Raw genomic sequence first — 18,191 nt, forward strand, 5'->3', positions numbered from 1 at the left:
CTCACACACCAGGTGGGGGCGCCCGGGGTGCCTCTCCACCTCTCCGCTGCTTGAGGAGGGGAGCGGAGACGGGGGACCCCTCCCGGGGTGCGGGCCACAGCTGGGGGAAGGCGTGGAGCCCTAGCGGGACCTTCTCCGCAGGGGAGCAAAGCCTAAGGCACCAGGTCACACAGGGCAGGTGAAGACCCACGGGAAACACCTCCCCCCGTGCGAGGCCCTGGGCCCCAGTGCTCCCACCCCGAGACGCAGGGACCCGGCCCGCTGGCTGTGCGGCGGCAACCGGACCGCAGAGGACCGCTGGGCCCAGCCCAGGCCGGCAGGTGCCGACTCCAGAATGAGAACTCTGCTGCAGGGGAGGGGCGAGAACGCAGAGGAACCCCCCGAGGGGTGCGCAGAGGAACCCCCCGAGGGGTGCACAGAGGCGCAGAGTGAGTGGGAGGCAGAGACAGACCAGCAGCCCTGAGCACAAGCCAGTGTTGGGGAGCGGGCGTCCGGGGCGGGGTGCACCGAGGAAACCCCAGCAACGGCAGGGCCCAGCCCCGCCCGGCTTCCACCTCATCTGCCTCCCGCCCCTGCTGCCGGGGAGCACAAAGCAAAGCCCATTCCGGGCGTGAAGACGAGCCCTTCAACGTCTTCTGTCCTACACATGCTATCCCGAGTCCATGAGAAATTCAAGACACACACACAGTCACAAAAGCAAGAAGAGCGCTGTCAAGAAACAAAATGATCGACACGACGAGGTCTGGGAGACCCGCTCCTCCTTCCCATGGTTACTTTCTCTAAACCATCACTGTGTCTACAGAAGAACCGCAGCCACGCAGTGCGGGCTGACCACGCTCAAGGCAGGAGCCTGACAGAGGGGAAGAGCACGCCGCCCATGAAGCGGGACTGTGTCACCCAAGGACAGACTTCAGTCCCTGAAGACGTCTCAACCCCAGTGCAGATGCTATGCTACTCTCTAAAAAGCCTTGTGAATAAACCAATCGGAGATGAAACACTACCGTCACAAAAGGCTGCAACTCAGCAGGGACAGGGAAATGGCCTGAACCCGCAGGGCCACCGCCACACAGCACCCTGCAGCTCTGGGGCCGTGTGTGTCTAAGAGGGTCAGCATGAGGCTGCTGAAAATGACCCTGATTTCCAGTACTACAAAGAAAACAAGGTTTCACAGCAAGAAGCCAGTCAAGCCCCCATGAGGCTCTTGCAGGGGTTGTGCTGGGAGTTTCCAGGCCCCCGTCCTGAGGCAGGGCCAGACCCAGCGGAGAGCTGGGAGACCCACAGGGCTGGACCGGAGGGCCTTCCAGGGAAAGGCACTCGGTGGGGACCACTCACCACCCAGGCACCCCTCCCCCACCTCCAGGGGATGCCCACAGCCCAGGGCAAGGGGACAGAGCTGGGGGTGCAGGGAGCAGGGCCCGGCCTGGTGACACAAGGCGGGCAGTCCCCTGGGGCTCTCTTTAGGCAGGTCTGACTCAGCCCACACTCCCTGGACTCTGAGGACTCCCAGGCCAGCCTGAAGGGCTCTGGTGATAAGACACACACTCCTTGCTGTGTTTTTTCCGTTTGCTCCGGCAGGACGACTAGAAACGGCCCATGGCCACCCATTCCATCAGCTCAGCTACATGAAGGCTCAAGGAAAGAACTGTCTGCCAGTGTGGTCAGAACTGTGGCCACTCTGGCTGCTAAACCCCAACAGGATGACCCCATTCTGCCAGCCAGAAAACAACAGGATTCTAAGGAAAGTCAACCTGAGTACAATCAATATTTTGAGAACTCTTTTAAACTAGCAAGGTCTGCCCCAGTTGGGCCCTGATGACCACCAGGAAAGGACTCGTCCACTGGGAGCAAGGCTGGCCGTGGAATGGGTTCCCCCCGCTACAGGCCCAGGAGACTGGACAGATGCCCCAGAGAAGAACCACCATGAGCCCACTCCACACTCCCAAGAGAGGCAGCAGCAGCCTCCCTTTGGGGTCTCTCTTCTCCCACCTGGTCACTCAGTGTCCGAACACAAGTCTCCAAGGTCCATGTCTTTGCTCCCACAGTCCCTCGCCTGAAATGGCCCTCCTCCAGGAGGTCCTCCCAACCCACCAAACCTGATGCAGCTCACGATGCTCCCTCGGGGAACCAAGCACTGCCCCAGGGACACACAGATCCAACGAGGTCTCATCTAGGCTCCCCCAACGGCGCCCTCACCCAGGCTGAGCACCCAGCAGGCACTCCCCAGACGCCGTGACCACCTATGGCCTGAGAACTAGGGAGGGGAGGAAGAGGAGGCTCATGGGCCCGCCCTCTTATGGCCTCCCTCCCTGGTCTGACACTGGGCCCGCCCTGCGGGGGTACAGGACCGCCCGGGTGCCGTGGGCAGAAGGTCTGTGCCCAGAACACAGCCTGCCGCCTCTGCGACCTTTTTAAGTGAAAAGCAACAAAGCGAAGGAGTCCAGGTTGAGGGGCCTGCCGGGCAGGCGGGCGGTGCAGGGAGGCCGGGGCTGCAGTGCGTCTGGCTGGAGCCAGGGTGGAAGCCACACGTGTCAGACACACACTCTCCAAACACGGCACAGCGACGCGGAGGCGCCCCGGCCGTGGGCAGCAGGAGCCAGACCGGGGGGCAGCATGCGTCAGCTCGGTCCCTGAAGCGAGCCGGGACAGCACAAGCAGGAGGGCCGGGGTGGTGCGCTCAGGGCTAGGGGCGGCACGGGCAATGCTGGCGGGGGCAGCGTGGGCGACGCGGGCACGGGCACAGATGGACACACACAGGCAGGCGGATGGCGGCGTGGCAGTGACGATGGATGCTGCGGGGGCTCCCCGAGGGCCGTGCGGCTCACCACCCCCGGGGCTCCTGCGGCACACGGGCACCCCGCAGCCCCCGCCCTCTCGCCCCCACACCCCCGTCTTGGCCGAGCTGCGCCCCTCGGGAAGGTCTCCCGCCCTGAGAGGCCCTGTCCACGGCTCACAGATGCACACCTGCTCCCGACCAAGTGGGCCGGGCTGTGCCCACACCTGGCTCAGGGTGCAGGACTCCCAGAGGGCAGGGCCACCGGCCGCCTGGACGGCCCATCCTGAGCCCCCACCCGCACCGGGACTCCAAGGTCACGTGGAGGTAGTCAGGAGACAGCGAGGGGCCTGGCCAGCCCACGCCAGGGCCAGGCCGCTCTGTCAGGCCTACTCCCTGGACCCTGCCAGACCCCCCAGCAGGGAGACACACACTCCCAGCACCGTCGGCCTGCAGGCGCCTCCCAGTGGGGCCTCCCCACTGCCCACCTGAGACCCCAGCTGCCCTCGGCCCCGCCCCAACTAGCCCTGCAGCCTCCTGCCCTCAGCCCGCTCCCTCAGAGGGGACAGGACGCGGCCTGATCCACCACACAGAGCTTCCTGGAAGGACCCGGACGCGCACGTGCACACGCACAGGCACACACACTGCACACCACACGCCGGGGGAGCACGGGGCCTGCTCAGGGCGCCCATCCTGCTGCGTCTAGCCTGTGTCAGTGGCCATTCCTGGTGGCATGCCGAAGGGGCCAGCAGGCTCTGGTGCTGAAACCCTCAACAGCACCTCCTGAGACGGGCGGAGTGAGCGGTGAGGTGGCAGGGCTGCGGACAGAGGCCCTGTGCTGTCTGTCTGTCCCTCCTGGTCCAGCTGGGGCTCTTGGTCAGCCATGTGTACCTCCCGATGCCCAGGGACCACTGGGTGCCAGGGATTCTCCCCAGGTCTGCGGGCAGGCGTCAGAAAGCTCCCCGCCCTGGTGTGGGCGGTTCAGACAGCGCCCGGGCCTTGGACGCTGTGCTAAGTGATCATGGAGGTGGGGAGCGGTCGTCAAGGTCCCTACACAGACCCCGCCACCTTCCGGAGCCTCCCCCAGCCTCTCTCCAGGTACGAGCTGACCCCCGCCACCTTCCGGAGCCTCCCCCAGCCTCTCTCCAGGTACGAGCTGACCCGGCCGCCCTCTGGGGCGGGGGCGGAGGCGGAAGCGGAGGCATCCTCAAGAGCAGCATGGCCTGAGGTGGGCCTGGCGCTCCCGGACCATCCAGCGGGCAGCAGGGTGGCTGCTTGGCTGAGGTGGCCCCTGGGCTGTGAGTGAGGCTCCCTGCACGCTTCCGGAGCCAGGCGCCCAGCACGCGTGCCAGCAGCACCTGTCCGCACTGCTCTACTCCCAGCTCCACGCACACGCATGTGCCAGGGCGGGGCACCCGAGAGGTGCTCCCAACCCGGAGGCCGGCGTGGCGCCAAGTCCTCCAGAGAGTACCTGGCAGAAAGGACTTCCCAAGCAGGGACTCGTCTCCAGTGTCTTTTCAGTGTCCTCGAGACGAAAGGTCCAAAGAGGGCTCGCCCTGAGGTGAGGGGCGGGGAAGGCCCTGCTCGGGGCACATCTGTGGGGTCGCAGTGGGAGGACAGGCCGGCCAGCTCCGGGTCTGTGCTCCACGCTCAGGGCAGGGATAGAGACACACGCACACGCTCAGACCACCCACACAGATCTGCACACACACACCCACAGCCCCAGAGGGGGCCCGGCCAGCATGCACTCCCCCCAGGTCACAGACAGCACCCCGAGGACTTGCGCACGCCCCGGGCCCTCCTGCAGCTCTGCAGAGGCCCTGCTCCCACACTGCCCTCTGGGAGTCCTGCCCTGGGTCCCGGCGCCGAGTGACGCGGGGGCAGGGGTTTGAGCGGCCCTCCAGGCCCACTGGGCAGGCCCGCGCTGCAGGCCCGAGCTACAAGGCCGGCATGCGGGCCTGTGGTGTTGGTGAGGATGTGGTGACCGGCCGCCACCTGCCCGGCCCGCAAGGGGAGCTGGCCATCAGAAGGACGCGCCGGGACGGCTCGGGCAGCCCGCAGGCACCCGCAGCCTCTCAGGTCCCTGGCCCCCAGCGGGCACGGCGGGCTCGGGAAGGCCCCCGGGGACGGGGCAGGGGGCGGCCCTGAGCATGTGGAGGGCAGAGGGTCACGGTGAGTCCATGAGGTGAATGAAGACCGCAACATTGCCCGTGTCACCCCACACCCAGCACCCCCTCACACAACAAAGCGACTCATGGCCCGAAGCCCCCCCCGGGACCGGTGTGCCGCCTGGGCTGGCGGGAGGGGGACAGGGACTGTACCGTCCGGCGTTGCCTGCTGGTGGGGTTTTTTACATTTGACGTAATCGTGGTCAACCGGAGTGGCTGTGTAAGGTGGGGAAGTCAGACCTGGGCCAGAGGAGGGGAGGGGGGCTCCGGGGCCCGGCAGTGTCCCAGCTGAAGAGCGGGAGTCCTCGTCCACCAGGCAGGCCTTCTCCCTGCGGGCCAGGGGCGGGCACGTCAGCGTCCCTCTGCACCGCGGTGGGCCGGCGCCTCTGCAGGCACCTCCCCTCGGGGGCCACTGTCTCCTCAGGGGGCCCCTCCCCTCGGTGGCACCTGCCCCCTCAGGGGCACCCGTTTCCTGGGGTGACACCGTCCCAGGCTGAAGGGGTGGCCCCAGGGGCCCTACTTGGGCTCCGGCCCTACCAGCTGCTGCCCAATCTTTACGGCTGCGCCTGCTGCTGGCTAAAGTCTCACAGCAGGCAGACGCCTCCCTGGAGGCACCCAGCCCACAGCCCCAGCACCTCGTGTGACGCCCGGGGCCTAAGGGATCTCATCCTGGTCAGTGTGCAGACACGCTCACACGGGCACAAGGAAACGGCCGCAGAAAGCATGGCGCCCTGAGCTCTGCTTGGGACAAGCAGGTGCTGGCGGGTGGGGAGTGTCTCAGAGTCAGTCCCAGACCCACCGTGGGGACCGCCGGCCCTGCAGCTCCTATGGGAGCGTGTTTCTATAAAGGACAAGAGCTGGGAGCTGAGTGTGCCCCTGAGCGTGTGCAGACACACAGCATGCTCCGGGGAGCAGCCAAGAACAGACGGGCGGGTTGTCACGTGCAGCCCATGCTCACCCCTGCCGGAACCTTCTACAGCTAGTGGGCACATGTGTGTCACTTATATAATTTTCAAGTTAAAAAAAAAAAAAGACTTATAATCACAAAAAGCCCATTTCTGCTGTGCCCAGGGGGCCCTTTCTGACAATCTCTCTGGGTGCACTGCGTCCACCTGGTGACATCCACGCGTGTGCCCCCGTCCCAGCAGCTGACAGCACAGAGCCCAGCCAGGCGTGGGCCCAGAGATGGGGCGAGTGAGCCAAAGCCCCAGGACATGGACACTGGGCGACCCACGCTCCGGGGAGGTCCGGGGTGTGACCCAGGCCCACCAGGGAGTCACACAAAGGCCCCAGTGCACTGAGCTCAGGGGGGCTTAGAGAGGACCCCTGCCTGGGTCTGGGGTAGGAGGCTGCAGTGAGCAGCATTCACGCAGGCAGAGCTGTGCTGGGAGGTGACGGGGAGGTGCAGGGCACTCATGCAGCCTCTGCATCTGGGGTTCAACAGAAGGACCCCAGCCGCCACTGGGTGCCTAGGGCCAGGCCTGACTCCCGAGCTCAGAACAGCTCAGCAGAGCCCGCCCCACCCCAGTGCCCCCACCCGGTCGCCAGGAGCACCCCACTCACTTCTCTGAGGCTTTGGGCGCATTCTTCTCCTCGCCCCTGGCAAAGGGCCCTTCTGCAGCCTCTTTCATAAAGCTCACTAGGACCTCCGCACTGACCCCGGAATCAGGCCTCCCCAGGAGCTTCAGGATGGATGCATGGAGCCGGAAGTACACCTACGACAATGCCACAGTGTGAGCAGCCCCCTGCTGTGAGCAGCGGGGGGGGGGGGGGCCGGGGGAAGGCCCCCAAGGCCAAGGGTGGCCGCCCGTCCCCACCCCCTGCCGTGAGCGGCCGCACCTCCAGGGCCTCCATGGCCAGCTCGGGCGGGTTGTGGTAGTGGATCTTCTTGGGGTAGCGGGCGGCCTCCTCGTGCAGGAGGTGGCCGGCCTGGCGGTAGTGCCGCAGGTACACGGTGGGTGGCTGCTGCTGCTTCTCGGCCACCTTGCCCAGCATGTAGTGGATGAGCCACTCCTCCTCGTCCCCGTCGCCCTCGCAGCGCGCCGCCGCCGTGAAGCAGTGCCGCGCCGTCTCCAGCATGCTGTCCCGCCGCTCCTCCAGCTGCAGCAGGACACGCCCCGCCCTCGTCTGACTGCGGGGTCCGCAACAGCCCTGAGACAGCCCACAGACCACCGCGGGCCCGCGTCTAACTCTGGGACGCCCAACAGCCCTGAGAGGGCCCCTAGACCATCCCGGGCTCTCATCTAACCCTGGGACGCCCAACAGTCCCCAACAGTCCCGTGGGCGGCCCCCAGGGCTCTACACTAGCCTCTCCTGCAGGCGCTCCCACCTCAGTTCGGCTTCCTACACTGCGCGCTCCTCACGGCTCCACGGGCCCGGGCCGCCCCCACTCAGCGTGCTACAGGTAGGCCGGGGAGGCACGGGGCCGAGGGCCCTGGGAGCCTGTGTGCTGCTCTGCAGGGTGCTGGGGGGCCCTCGGCCTAGCAACAGAGACCTTGCTCAGGCGCAGGCTGATGGTGCTCGCCTGGGGCGCGGGTCCCACTGGCTAAGCGTCTCCTGTCCTCAGGCCTCCCTGAAGCCCCACGACCATCAGCGGCCTTGACCACAGACAGTCCACAAGCAGGCCCCTTCGTGCCTGCTCTCCAGGGAGACCTCCCTGGACAAAGGTGTCCTGCCACACATGCCTGGACCCACCATGGAGTTCCTCTGCGTCCCCTCAAGGAGACAAGGGAGCCCCTACGGCACCCACACTGCGCCCCAGCAGTGTCGACAATCTTACAAGGACTCAACAAGCCCCTCGGGAGGAACAGGGAGGCGACAGTGGTTCCGCCACGGCCCTGAAGCCCGTGCTGACCCGTGCACACCCCCCGGCCAGGGCGAGCGGGGAGCAGGCACCCAGCTGGCAGGGCCTCGGCCCCTCCCCGCTGCCCTCACCTGCTGCACCAGCTCGGCGGGCAGCTCGGGCCTCCACTGCTTCAGCTGGCGCGAGGCAAAGGAGTGCAGGGCGTAGGACATGGTGCCGAACTCGATCCACAGGGACAGGTTGGAGCTGTCGATCTCGAGCGCCCGCCGGAAGCAGCTGAGCACGGGCGTGGCGTGCTTCCAGATGGGCCCATCGCTCTTCAGCTCGTTGGAGTTCAGCTTGTCTTGGATGCGGCTGGCCCGGGCCAGGGCCATGCCCGCCCAGGAGTCAAACCTGCGGCCACGACGCAGCACGGCTCGGCACACTGCTGTCACGGGCGCCCCTGAGCTGGAGGCCTGCCCCACAGACCCACCCCGAGGAGCGCGCAGGGCACGGGCCCCTCACCAGCACCCAGGCACGACCCTAACAGGACAGCCCTGGCACGGCCAGGCCTGCCACCCTGCTGCCCTCCACTTCCCTGCCTGGAGGGCGGCCTCACAGGGCAGCTCCGAGGGGCGCACAGGGGCTGTCCTGCAGGTGTAACCTCGTGCCCTGTAGCCTCCTTGAGCCTCAGCTCGGTGCAACCCACACCCCGAAACCCCCGCCACCCAGCTTCCACTGGCTGGCCTCGGGACCCAGGGCAGGCCCCAGCAGCCAGATGACAGCGAGGGGACCCCATGATGCCCGAGACCCAGCATCCTGAGACCACCCCAGAGGGGCTGCGGGGGAGAACGCAGGGGCCTCTCTCAGATCCGAGGCCACAGCTGGGCCCTCAGAGTCCAACATTCTCAGCACAGAGCACAGAGAAGCAGCATCCACACGGACACACTGCCCTCTGCTGGCTGACAGTCTCCACCCCTCCGAGCGGAGCCGTAAAACTGGCCCCTAGCATCCCCAGGCCTGCCATGTCGAGGAGCCCACTGGCTCACAAAGCTTCCTGGCTCTTTCCCGGACCCTTCCGCTCCCCAGGTTCAGGGATGAGGGAAGGGGAGGCCTGAGCAGACGGTGAGCAGCCTTTCCCCCCGGGGTGGGGGCTGGGAGGAGCACGGTGGGAACAGCTGGGGGCCTTCCGCCTGGGCAGCTCCTTCCATACCCTGCACAGTAGCGCCCACGGGCCTGCACGTGGCCAGAGCAGAATCCGCCGCCCTGGTCACCAACACGAGTGCGCAGGACGGACATGGGGTCACAGGGCCCCCAAGGGCTTCTCCAGACAGCTTCTTCCTCAGCTGTGAGAGATGTGTGCTGGCCTCGCCCCTCAGACCCCAGCCCCCCACTCCCCGACCCAGAAGTCTGACGAGGCGGGCCTCCCCATCCCCAAGAACGCCCAGGAGGGCTGCCCACGAGTGCCCCTCAGACCCTTCAGACACAGGTCACCCGCACAGGGGTCACGTCTCGACCCTGGCCCTCTGAGGCTGGCTCTCCGCTGGCTCAGTCCAGCGAGCCGGACCTCATGACTGAGCTGGCCTTTCGGGTGGGGCAGGCCAGTCTGTGTGTTTTAGGCAGAGGCCAGCAGGCCCTGCTCACTGGGAAGATAGCCTGGGCTTCAGGTACAACCGGCTCGCAGGTCAGCACTACCACGGCAGCCCGGCCCCAAAGAAGGAAACAGCCACAGTGAGAGACGTGGCCTTGGAGGAAGTAGGCGTCCAGCTGACTCCCCAGGGCTGGGGGCTGGGACCAGGAGCAGAGGCTGCACCCCAGCAGGCTCGAGCCAGGCAGTGCCTCCCTACCGCGAGCCGGGAGCAAAGGGCTGCCCGGGACGGGGAAAGAGGCCTCCGCGCCCTCGCCTTCCTCCTTCCCAGGCTCTGCGCAGTGGCAGGGGCATCCCGCCCCACCCATGAGGCGGCGGCGGCCCAGCCCTCCCGCAGCCAGGGGCTCACCTGTCGGGGCAGACGCAGATGTCGTGCATGTAGAACTTGATGGCCTTGGACTGCTCCTTGTTCTTGAAGTGGTAATCGGCCAGGAGGTAGTAGAGCTCGTTGACCACTGGAGGGGAGGGGTCGGCCCCTTCGGGGAGGCAGGGCACCTGGCAGGCGAGAGGGCAAGGGTGAGGGGCTGAGGCGTGCAGGCGGTGGGGTGCGGGAGATGGGCCCCGGCCGGCAGCCAGCCCCGACCTCGACAGAGGTGCCCTCGATGTAGGCGGACACTCTGTCCAGGCTCAGGGCGGGCCGCGCGGTGCGGGGCACGATGGTGGCAATCCTCCTCAGGAGGTTGGCCAGGTCGGCAGACACGGTGCTGGTCTTGTAGCTGTCAAACTCGGGCAGGGTCTTGGGCTTGAAGTAGTCGAACATGAAGAGGGCGTCCTCCCACAGCAGGTCCACCTGCAAGCAGACAGAGGCGGTCGGAGCGCAGTCCGGGGCGTGTGCGGTGAGCTCTTCAGGCAAACACTCAGAAATGACCCGGCAATAAGGTCACCACGCATGGGAGACCAAGAAACTGTAACCGTGCACTCGGAACACCCACTCGCGGACGGCAGTCCCCAGACCCACATGTATGATGGGGAGAAACGTGAACCAACACAAGCCTGGTCTCTACGAAGACAATCGCTGGGGCTGAGGGCTCACTTTTTGAGTCCACACGGCCACACTGGAGGGCCAGTCACCTGGCTGCCAGATACTGAGCAAGGCTCACTCTGGGCCAGGGCAGTCTGCACACCACAGGGGTCACAGCGGGACTCTGCCCACAGGGGCACACACTTCGGGGGTGGGCTCGCTCAGATCAAAGATTAACTGACCGTGTTCAGGAGCCATGAGCTAACACCCACTGCGGTCTGAAAACCCAACACCACACAAATGGAAACTCTAAGGAATCATCTGTATCAGCCCAACTGTGGGGATCTGCTGAAGGACGCCCGAGCTGCTGCGTTTTCGGGTAATGAGTTCACAGTCACGCAGCTGTTCTTGCAAGGACACCCTCTGCTTTGACGGGCCTAGCGCGCCTGCGGCAGCAGCCCACCTGCACGCCTAGGCCCTCACCTGCTGGGCCGAGTGCTCCTCCAGGTACCGGGCCTTGCTCTTCTTGCTGGGGTGGCTGTACAGACAGTAGAAGCACTGCTCCAGGGCGGTCTCCAGCTCCTCCTTGTACGGGTGGGTGTCCTCAGAGGGGGACGCCGCCAGCTCCTTCTGCAGCACGCGCACCTGAGGCAGGCAGGTGGGGAGAGGCGCTGGGGGAGGGCCCGCCAGCTTCGCTGACCTGGGCAGCACGTCTGGGCCCAGGTCCCAGGACGGGCCCACCAGCCCTGGAGCCACCCGGGCCCCGCTCCACAGGGCCCGAGGAAGGCCTGCCTAGTCTCCCTGATGTCAGCACCCAGGCGGCTTCCAGCTATACTCGTTCATTTCGCCGTTCACCTGCCCCCCAGGTATCTACAACGGCACCAGCTTGAGCTGGGCACAGGGAGGCACCGGCCCTGCCCTGGGAACACTCAGATGCCCACAGAGGGGTGTGAATTAAAGAGTTGGTCATGATGGCAGACGATGAGTCCCGTCAGGGCCGTGGGAACCTGTGGCAGACTCCAGTGAGGCCCTCAGAGGAGGGGATCCACATAGCCAACGGGTGAATCTATGGAGGTAGAGCCACGGCCATCGTTATGCCCTGCTGTTAGCAAACGTACGCCCTTTTCAAGTATCCGTGGCAATTTTCACCAAGACTAGAAATAAAAGGCAAGTGTCCACAAATACCAGAGACTAGGCATAGTACAGACCACATCCTCTAAACGTAACTCAATGAAGTTAGAAATGGGTTATATGAAAACAGCAAATGTCAAAACTTATGGCATGCAGCTAAAAATGTACTTGGGGAAAACCTACAATCTTTACCACAGGTATTAGAAAATGATCACCAATGTAAGCATTCACTTCAGTAAGTTAGAAAAAACAGAGCAATCCTGCACACAGTAAAAAACGATAAATGTTAAAGTACTACTCAATGACCTAGACAGCAAAGAGAAAACAGATCAGTTAACCAATAGCTGGTTGGGTGAAGAAAGTAATTTCAACCAACCGCATGTAAGACTTCTCAACAAAGGAAAGGGAAGTGCAGACAGAGGACGCTGGCGGTGACAAGGGGGCAGGACTAGGGGCACTGCAGAGGCTGTAAAATCTGAAGCGGACACCTCAGGAATTTCACACTTGCGTGAACCCTATTCCGAAAAAGAGAACTGACTTTAGAAGATAGTCTAAGTGAGTCTATAATTGCTAACGAAATAGAGCCAACAAGTTTAAGCCTTACTCTGAGAGGCAGAGAGGGAGAGAGAGAGGCAGAGGGCCACGCAGGGCATGCAGGCACCTTGCAGACCAGGGCCGACGGCGGGCGGGGCGGCACTTACGTAGAACCGCAGCAAGGCCCCGTCGGAGTTACAGCACCAGGCGCGCCGGCCCAGGTACTCGTGGGCCGTGTTGAGCAGCATGAGGGAGGAGGGGAGCATGGGCGGCTCGGCGGACGCTGGGGAGAGACGGGGCGGCGGGGCGTCAGCGTGCACGCGGCGGGGGCGGCGGGCCCCTGCCCCGTCCTTACCGAGGGGCCCCACAGTGCCCCCCCGCTTGCCCCACTTTCCTCTCTCATCTTTTTTTTCCTTTTTAAATCAGTGATGATACGTCTGGCTTTACTAACGTAGAAGGTGCTTATCAGAAAACAGCTCAGCTGACACAAGAAAGTATACAGCAGGGATGGCGCATCCCCAGGCGGCAGGTCCTATAACCGGGACTGACGTCTGGTGAACATCCCGGTAAGCATCTCTCCAAGCGTGTGTGAGACACGTTGAAAGACACAGATAAGTCATTTACAACGGTGGAGCCCAAACTGCACACACCACTGCTTAACTTCAAAATCCTCACATTTAGGCCTATTTAACTATCACAGAAGGGAAAAGAACAACCAAATCTCGGTTAAAGGTTCATGTGCCACTGGCACGGTGAGTAGCTCCTCTAGAACACCTCGGTGCGTTTCAGACTCTGGGCCATAACCCATCGGTCTCAGGACAGAAAGTACTAGAGCGAGCCCCGCCCAGCAGGACCAGGGCTCCTTCAGGACACCTGTGTCATCCTTTCTGTTATTGGTCAGTCCCAGCCAAGATTGGTTTGAAAAGCACTGCTTAAAAAGTCAGAACAGGAGTGAGTGCCAGCCCTTCTGCTTGCTCGCGCCCTTTACACCCGTTTCCACTTGCAGCAGCACTGAGCGTGGCCACCCCAGGTCGGTGACGGCTTGTCCCGGCTCCCAGTCTGCCGGCTCGTGCATGCTGCTCCCGGCGCTGCCCGGGATAATGCAGACGTCCCGCTCTGTGCCTGCGGTCGGCCTGGCCGCTGACTGCATCCCAACCCACGTTCCCTCCCGGTGCGCTCCTTTCTTGCCTCCCGCTGGTTTACTGACCCTGTCCCCCAGCCATGCTCCTGAGATGCCCTCAAGGAGCTGCAGTCCACTGTGATTACAAACGACCCAGCCGCGTGCCTCGGCCCACACGTGCCTGCCTTGAGAACCACGTCGGCACACGAATGTCACCCCGACAGCCCTGAACCATGCCAGGGAAAAATCTGAAATAAGCCTCGGTTTAACTGCTTCTTCAGTTTAGAAACCTAACATGCCTTTGTCCTCGAAAGACACCCTCCGCCAGGATGAACCTGGATATAGACTGCTGTGTTTCAGCCTTTCTGGGGACATACCACGTGCTTTCAATCTGCAGACTCGGGTGTTAAAGCTACAACTCACAGACCTCTTCTTGTACTTGACGCTGGGTTCCCTGCGGCCGTGGGGGCTCCCTCACCCCCACACTGGACCACCTCTGTCCTCCACCTTCTCCGGAGCTGTGAGCTCTTCACCGCCCACCGTGGGTCCGGTTGTATGCTCCTGGCTGTTCTGGTTTACACGGGCAGCCAGCCCACTGGGATCCCTGTCTCCCCACCCACCCGTTCAAGGTTTGTGGCATTGGACTGTCTTCCTTTCCTTGTTTGCTTTTTGGCAGTTTAAAAAAAAAAAAAAACTATATTGTGTTTGCATAATTAAGAGGAGACTCAATCCAGAAAACTTTTTGTATCACTTTTATAAGAAAAATAATGCATGTTTATAGGTATGAATCTTAATTTTTTTTTCACCACTAAAACTTTTTTTTGAAAACACAGACTCTCTATTTGTCAAGAGTTCTAAAGATATCTGTCCTAAAAATTTATCCAAAAAAGTCAGAAGCAAAGAGGCGTGCATGAGGTGCTGACTCCAGAATGACCCAGGAGACAGCAGCGCCGCCCTGGGGGCTGGACCAAGCAGGGCCCTCTGGGCCTGCGCCCACAAGGCACACGGCCGCCGCCTGCAGAGGGCAGGCGCCTTCCTCGGCCCGGCTCCTCCCTAAGGCTGCCCACACGCCCGGCTCTCTGGGGGCCCTGCCCAGCCACCCCACGGCGGCGTGTCCGCCCTGCCCAGCCGTCCATCAGGCCTCAGGAGTGGCTCTGTGGGTGCTGCTGGTGGTCCTGCTTCTCCCCCCACCATGAGCCGTCAGGGCCAGAAGTTCTCACGCACAGAGGCCTGACAAGCAGAGAGCCGCTGACAGACAGCTGCGGAGCGCAGCCCGCCGAGCAGGAGAGCGAGGAGGCTCCGTGGTCACCGCAATGTGGCTGACCGCGCTGCTGGCGCACTTGGCTGATCCGTCAAGTGACTAGTGAAAACCCCCAATAAATGCAATTTTAAGTTGCCTGAATAAACACACAAATATGTGTATGGTAATCATAGCTATATAAAAAGCATGTATGCCTTGGAAAGTGAAGTCACTCAGTCATGTCCGACTCTTTGCGACCCTGTGGACTGTAGCCTACCAGGCTCCTCCGTCCGTGGGATTCTCCAGGCAAGAATACTGGAGTGGGTTGCCATTTCCTTCTCCAGGGGATCTTTCCGACCCAGGGATTGAACCCGGGTCTCCCGCATTGGAGGCAGACGCTTTAACCTCTGAACCACCAGGGAAGATATGTATACCTTAGTCAAGTTTATACTGACAATGCAAGAAAACCACAGGATAAAAGCCATCTGGCAGAGGTACAGACACTCTTGGCCTAAACGTCGCTGAGCTGCTGTTCTGCTGTAATCTACCGCACACAGGTCCACCAGGGGCTGCCCCGGCTCCAGCACTGCCCTGCAAAGGCCCTGCTCACCCCGCGGGCCCGGCCTGGCCCGACCCACGCGGCGGCCGTTGACTCTGCTGTCCCGGCTGCCCTCCGGTGACCCTGAGACATGCCACTGTCCCCAGAGCGGCTGAGGCCGCCTGACTGGCCTGAGGTCACACAGCCACGCAGTGTGCTTGCCCTGTGCTGCCCGAGTCCTGGCCGCCCAGGCCCCCAGCCAGGACAGGCCGGTGGCTCGAGGCCCCAGGTCCCCACTCCACATGGCGCTCGCCCCCTGCACTCGACGTGAAACACGGCGGTCCGCAGCCCCACCCCCGCCACGCGGTGCATGTAGATGGTGCCTCTGCCTCCATCCAGGACACTTCCATCGCCCGAGCCCACGCACGCTGGTGGCTTGACACAGACAGACCAGAGGCAGGCCCCCGCGGCACCGCACCTTCATCCGCTGGGCTCTGGAGCTGCTGCTGGTGGCACAGGGAGCGGAAGGCATCCTCCTCCTGCCGGATGACCCGATACAGGATGACCCAGGGCAGCACTGAGGTCACGTGGGGCTCCTTGGGCTCCTCCTGCACGGCCATGCTGCAGTCGATGACCTGGGGGACGGGGTGTCACGGCGGGCAGCTCTCCAAGCTGCAGGTGCTGGCCCAGGGTGGGCAGGGCGGGAAGCGGCTGGGCTACCTGGATGAGGTTGTTGGTGAGCCGGGTGAGGCCACCGGCGGAGGACGAGTCCCGCAGGATGCTGCCGTCCGCCGACAGAGCCTGCTCCATGCCCTGCAGCAGCTGGGTCACTGTGGCCACCCACTCCTCCTTGGCGGCAGTCTCGGTGGCATTCACCATCTGCTGGACCGCCTCATGCAGAGCCACATCGGAGCACTCGAAGCACTGCCGGTGGTCCTCCAGCCGGAGCAAGGAGTCCTGCGGGAGGAGAGGAGAGGGCGGGGAGACACGGCGGCCACGCCCACCACTCGGGCCTGGGGGCCTGGGGCAGGGATGGCAGGGCCGCCCTGTGTTTCTTTAGAAAAAACCAGCACCGAGCAGGAGCTGCTGAGGTGTGCTGAGCCCACGGTGCAGAGGCGGAGGCCTCAGCTGGAGCCAAGCTCTCTCAACGGGAACACACAGGGACGCGGCTGCAAGATAGTCAAGGAAAAGACTAGGGCCCCCGGCATCACCCTCACATGACAGCGCTCCCAGTGCTGAGGCCAGAAAGAGCCAGACAGCACAAGACTAGCTGCCAGTGACTGAGGACAGCAGGTCACCCCTGGCTGGGACAACACACCATCCACCCAAAACAGAGGCTGTCAGAGATAATGGGAATGCAGTGAAGTGGCTACATTTGAAGCTAACACGCAAAGCTCACCAGGGTGCCTATAAACCAGAAATGCACAGTCAGAAGATAGAACGACCAGCAGTAACATCCTGCTAAAACAGCAACCCAAAATATCAGGACTAGAATCCACACGACCGTGAGGAAACTGCACCCTTAAGATGAAGAACGCGGCAGGCAGCTCATCACAGGGCGACCGAGCCGCCTGAATGTCCCAGAGGGGGTTCCAGGTCAGGCCTCCACCCTACAAATGCTCAGTGAAGCGGGCTACAAGCAAGCACGAACCCAACACCTAACGTGGCTGGAAGAAGCCCAGTGCACAGACGTCTGTCTGTCCACTGACACGTCACCTGCCGGCCTCCCTTGCGGAGAGCAGGCTCCATCAGAAGGGCCCCCCACCTGCCTGGTGCCAGGCACACTGCAGGAGCTCCATCCTGAGTCTGCAACCACAGGACGAAGGTTGTTCTGGCCTTGGAAAGGCTTTGTAAGCATAATGAACAAATTAACCACCATCTGAAAACATTAAGAGATTTGATGTGCTAAAAATTCAAAACTTCTTTATGTCAAAGAAAACACAAAGTGTAATTTAAAATCAGACAAAAAACTGACAAGAGCATTTGAGGAGGGAAAGGTTGAGACCTTTAATATATAAAAAGCATTCCAAATCAATAAGAAAACACATCTGCCAACAGGAAGCCGAGCAAAGATCAGGTCACTCCTGCACAAGCAGCAGCTCCCCTGGCAGCCGGTCGGCCTTGTCTCAGGCCCAGCACGGCGTGCTGCCTCCTCAGCAGGTACCCACCCCTCCAGGGCAGTGGGTGGGGTGGGGGAGGGGGGCTGTCCTCTCACCCAGAAGCTCCAGACCACAGAGCAAGACTGCCTGAGCCACTGGGCTGGCCTCTCCCTGGACACATTCAGCTGTCCCCTACCCCCAGCGTGGGCAATGAGGTCATCACAGTTCCTCCCCGGTCCTGACGTAGGGCTGCCTGACCTCCTCTCCCCTCCTCCTCACCCCCTGGCTCCCCCTCCAGGTCCACTTGCTCCCAGCCACACCTCTTACCTGTTTTCCAGTTCAAGAAGCCTGAGAGAAGCTGGGGCTCCCTTCCCAAATCCAAGTGGAAGGCCCCATAGAGGTAACGAGCTTGAGGGACGGGCTGCCAGCCCAGCCCACACTGCCCAGCACGCCCCGGGCATCGTCCTCCATACCCACACGCCAGGCAGGATGCCCGCATGCACAAGCTCGTGAGGCCCCACGGCAGGCCTCTAGGGCAAGGGTGAGCATCCCCGCCCTGGGATGAGATGCGGGAATGCCCAGCCCAGCAGACGCCATGCCCAGCTGGCCCCCGGGCACCAGGGGTGGGGGTGGGCTCAGCTGCAGAAGACGGGGTCGGGAAGTGGGCTGAGAGGGCACACAGGCCTCACCCGCCACACCTGCTCCTTTCCTTCAACAGCGCGATCCTCCAGGGCTGTTTACCTTACTGTGATTTTGTTGCTGCTGTTGTTGTACAGATATTTTATCTAGTTTTATACACCTGGAGTAGAGGAACACCTGGAGTAACAGGCAAACTCAGCCTTGGAGTACAGAGTGAAGCAGGGCAAAGGCTAATAGAGTTCTGCCAAGAGAACGCACTGGTCATAGCAAACACCCTCTTCCAACAACACAAGAGAAGACTCTACACATGGACACCACCAGGTGGTCAACACTGAAATCAGATTGATTATATTCTTTGCAGCCTAAGATGGGGAAGCTCTATACAGTCAGCAAAAACAAGACCGGGAGCTGACTGTGGCTCAGATCATGAACTCCTTATTGCCAAATTCAGACTTAAATTGAACAAAGTGGGGAAAACCACTAGACCATTCAGGTATGACCTAAATCAAATCCCTTATGACTACACAGTGGAAGTGAGCAATAGATTTAAGGGACTAGACC

At 62.4% G+C, this 18,191-nt stretch overlaps 1 protein-coding gene across 5 annotated transcripts in view; it reads right to left on the bottom strand.

Moving 5' to 3' along the window:
* Positions 1-18,191, bottom strand: part of CABIN1 (calcineurin binding protein 1) — a 70,601-nt gene that overhangs the window by 31,383 nt on the left and 21,027 nt on the right. For 4 of the 5 annotated variants that reach the window (XM_061141438.1, XM_061141439.1, XM_061141441.1 and 1 more), the window contains exons 17-26: positions 15,613-15,849; positions 15,371-15,527; positions 12,162-12,277; positions 10,813-10,974; positions 9,952-10,158; positions 9,718-9,863; positions 7,873-8,134; positions 6,778-7,038; positions 6,502-6,653; positions 5,092-5,267 (exon numbers count right to left, since the gene is read on the bottom strand). In XM_061141438.1, the coding sequence (XP_060997421.1) occupies positions 5,092-5,267; positions 6,502-6,653; positions 6,778-7,038; positions 7,873-8,134; positions 9,718-9,863; positions 9,952-10,158; positions 10,813-10,974; positions 12,162-12,277; positions 15,371-15,527; positions 15,613-15,849 (1,876 nt within the window). The remainder of the gene's footprint in view (positions 1-5,091; positions 5,268-6,501; positions 6,654-6,777; positions 7,039-7,872; positions 8,135-9,717; positions 9,864-9,951; positions 10,159-10,812; positions 10,975-12,161; positions 12,278-15,370; positions 15,528-15,612; positions 15,850-18,191) is intronic. The other variant, XM_061141440.1, reaches the window with a different exon arrangement.

The sequence above is a fragment of the Dama dama genome, chromosome 5, assembly GCF_033118175.1.
Source record: "Dama dama isolate Ldn47 chromosome 5, ASM3311817v1, whole genome shotgun sequence".
Taxonomy (NCBI): Eukaryota; Metazoa; Chordata; class Mammalia; order Artiodactyla; family Cervidae; genus Dama; species Dama dama.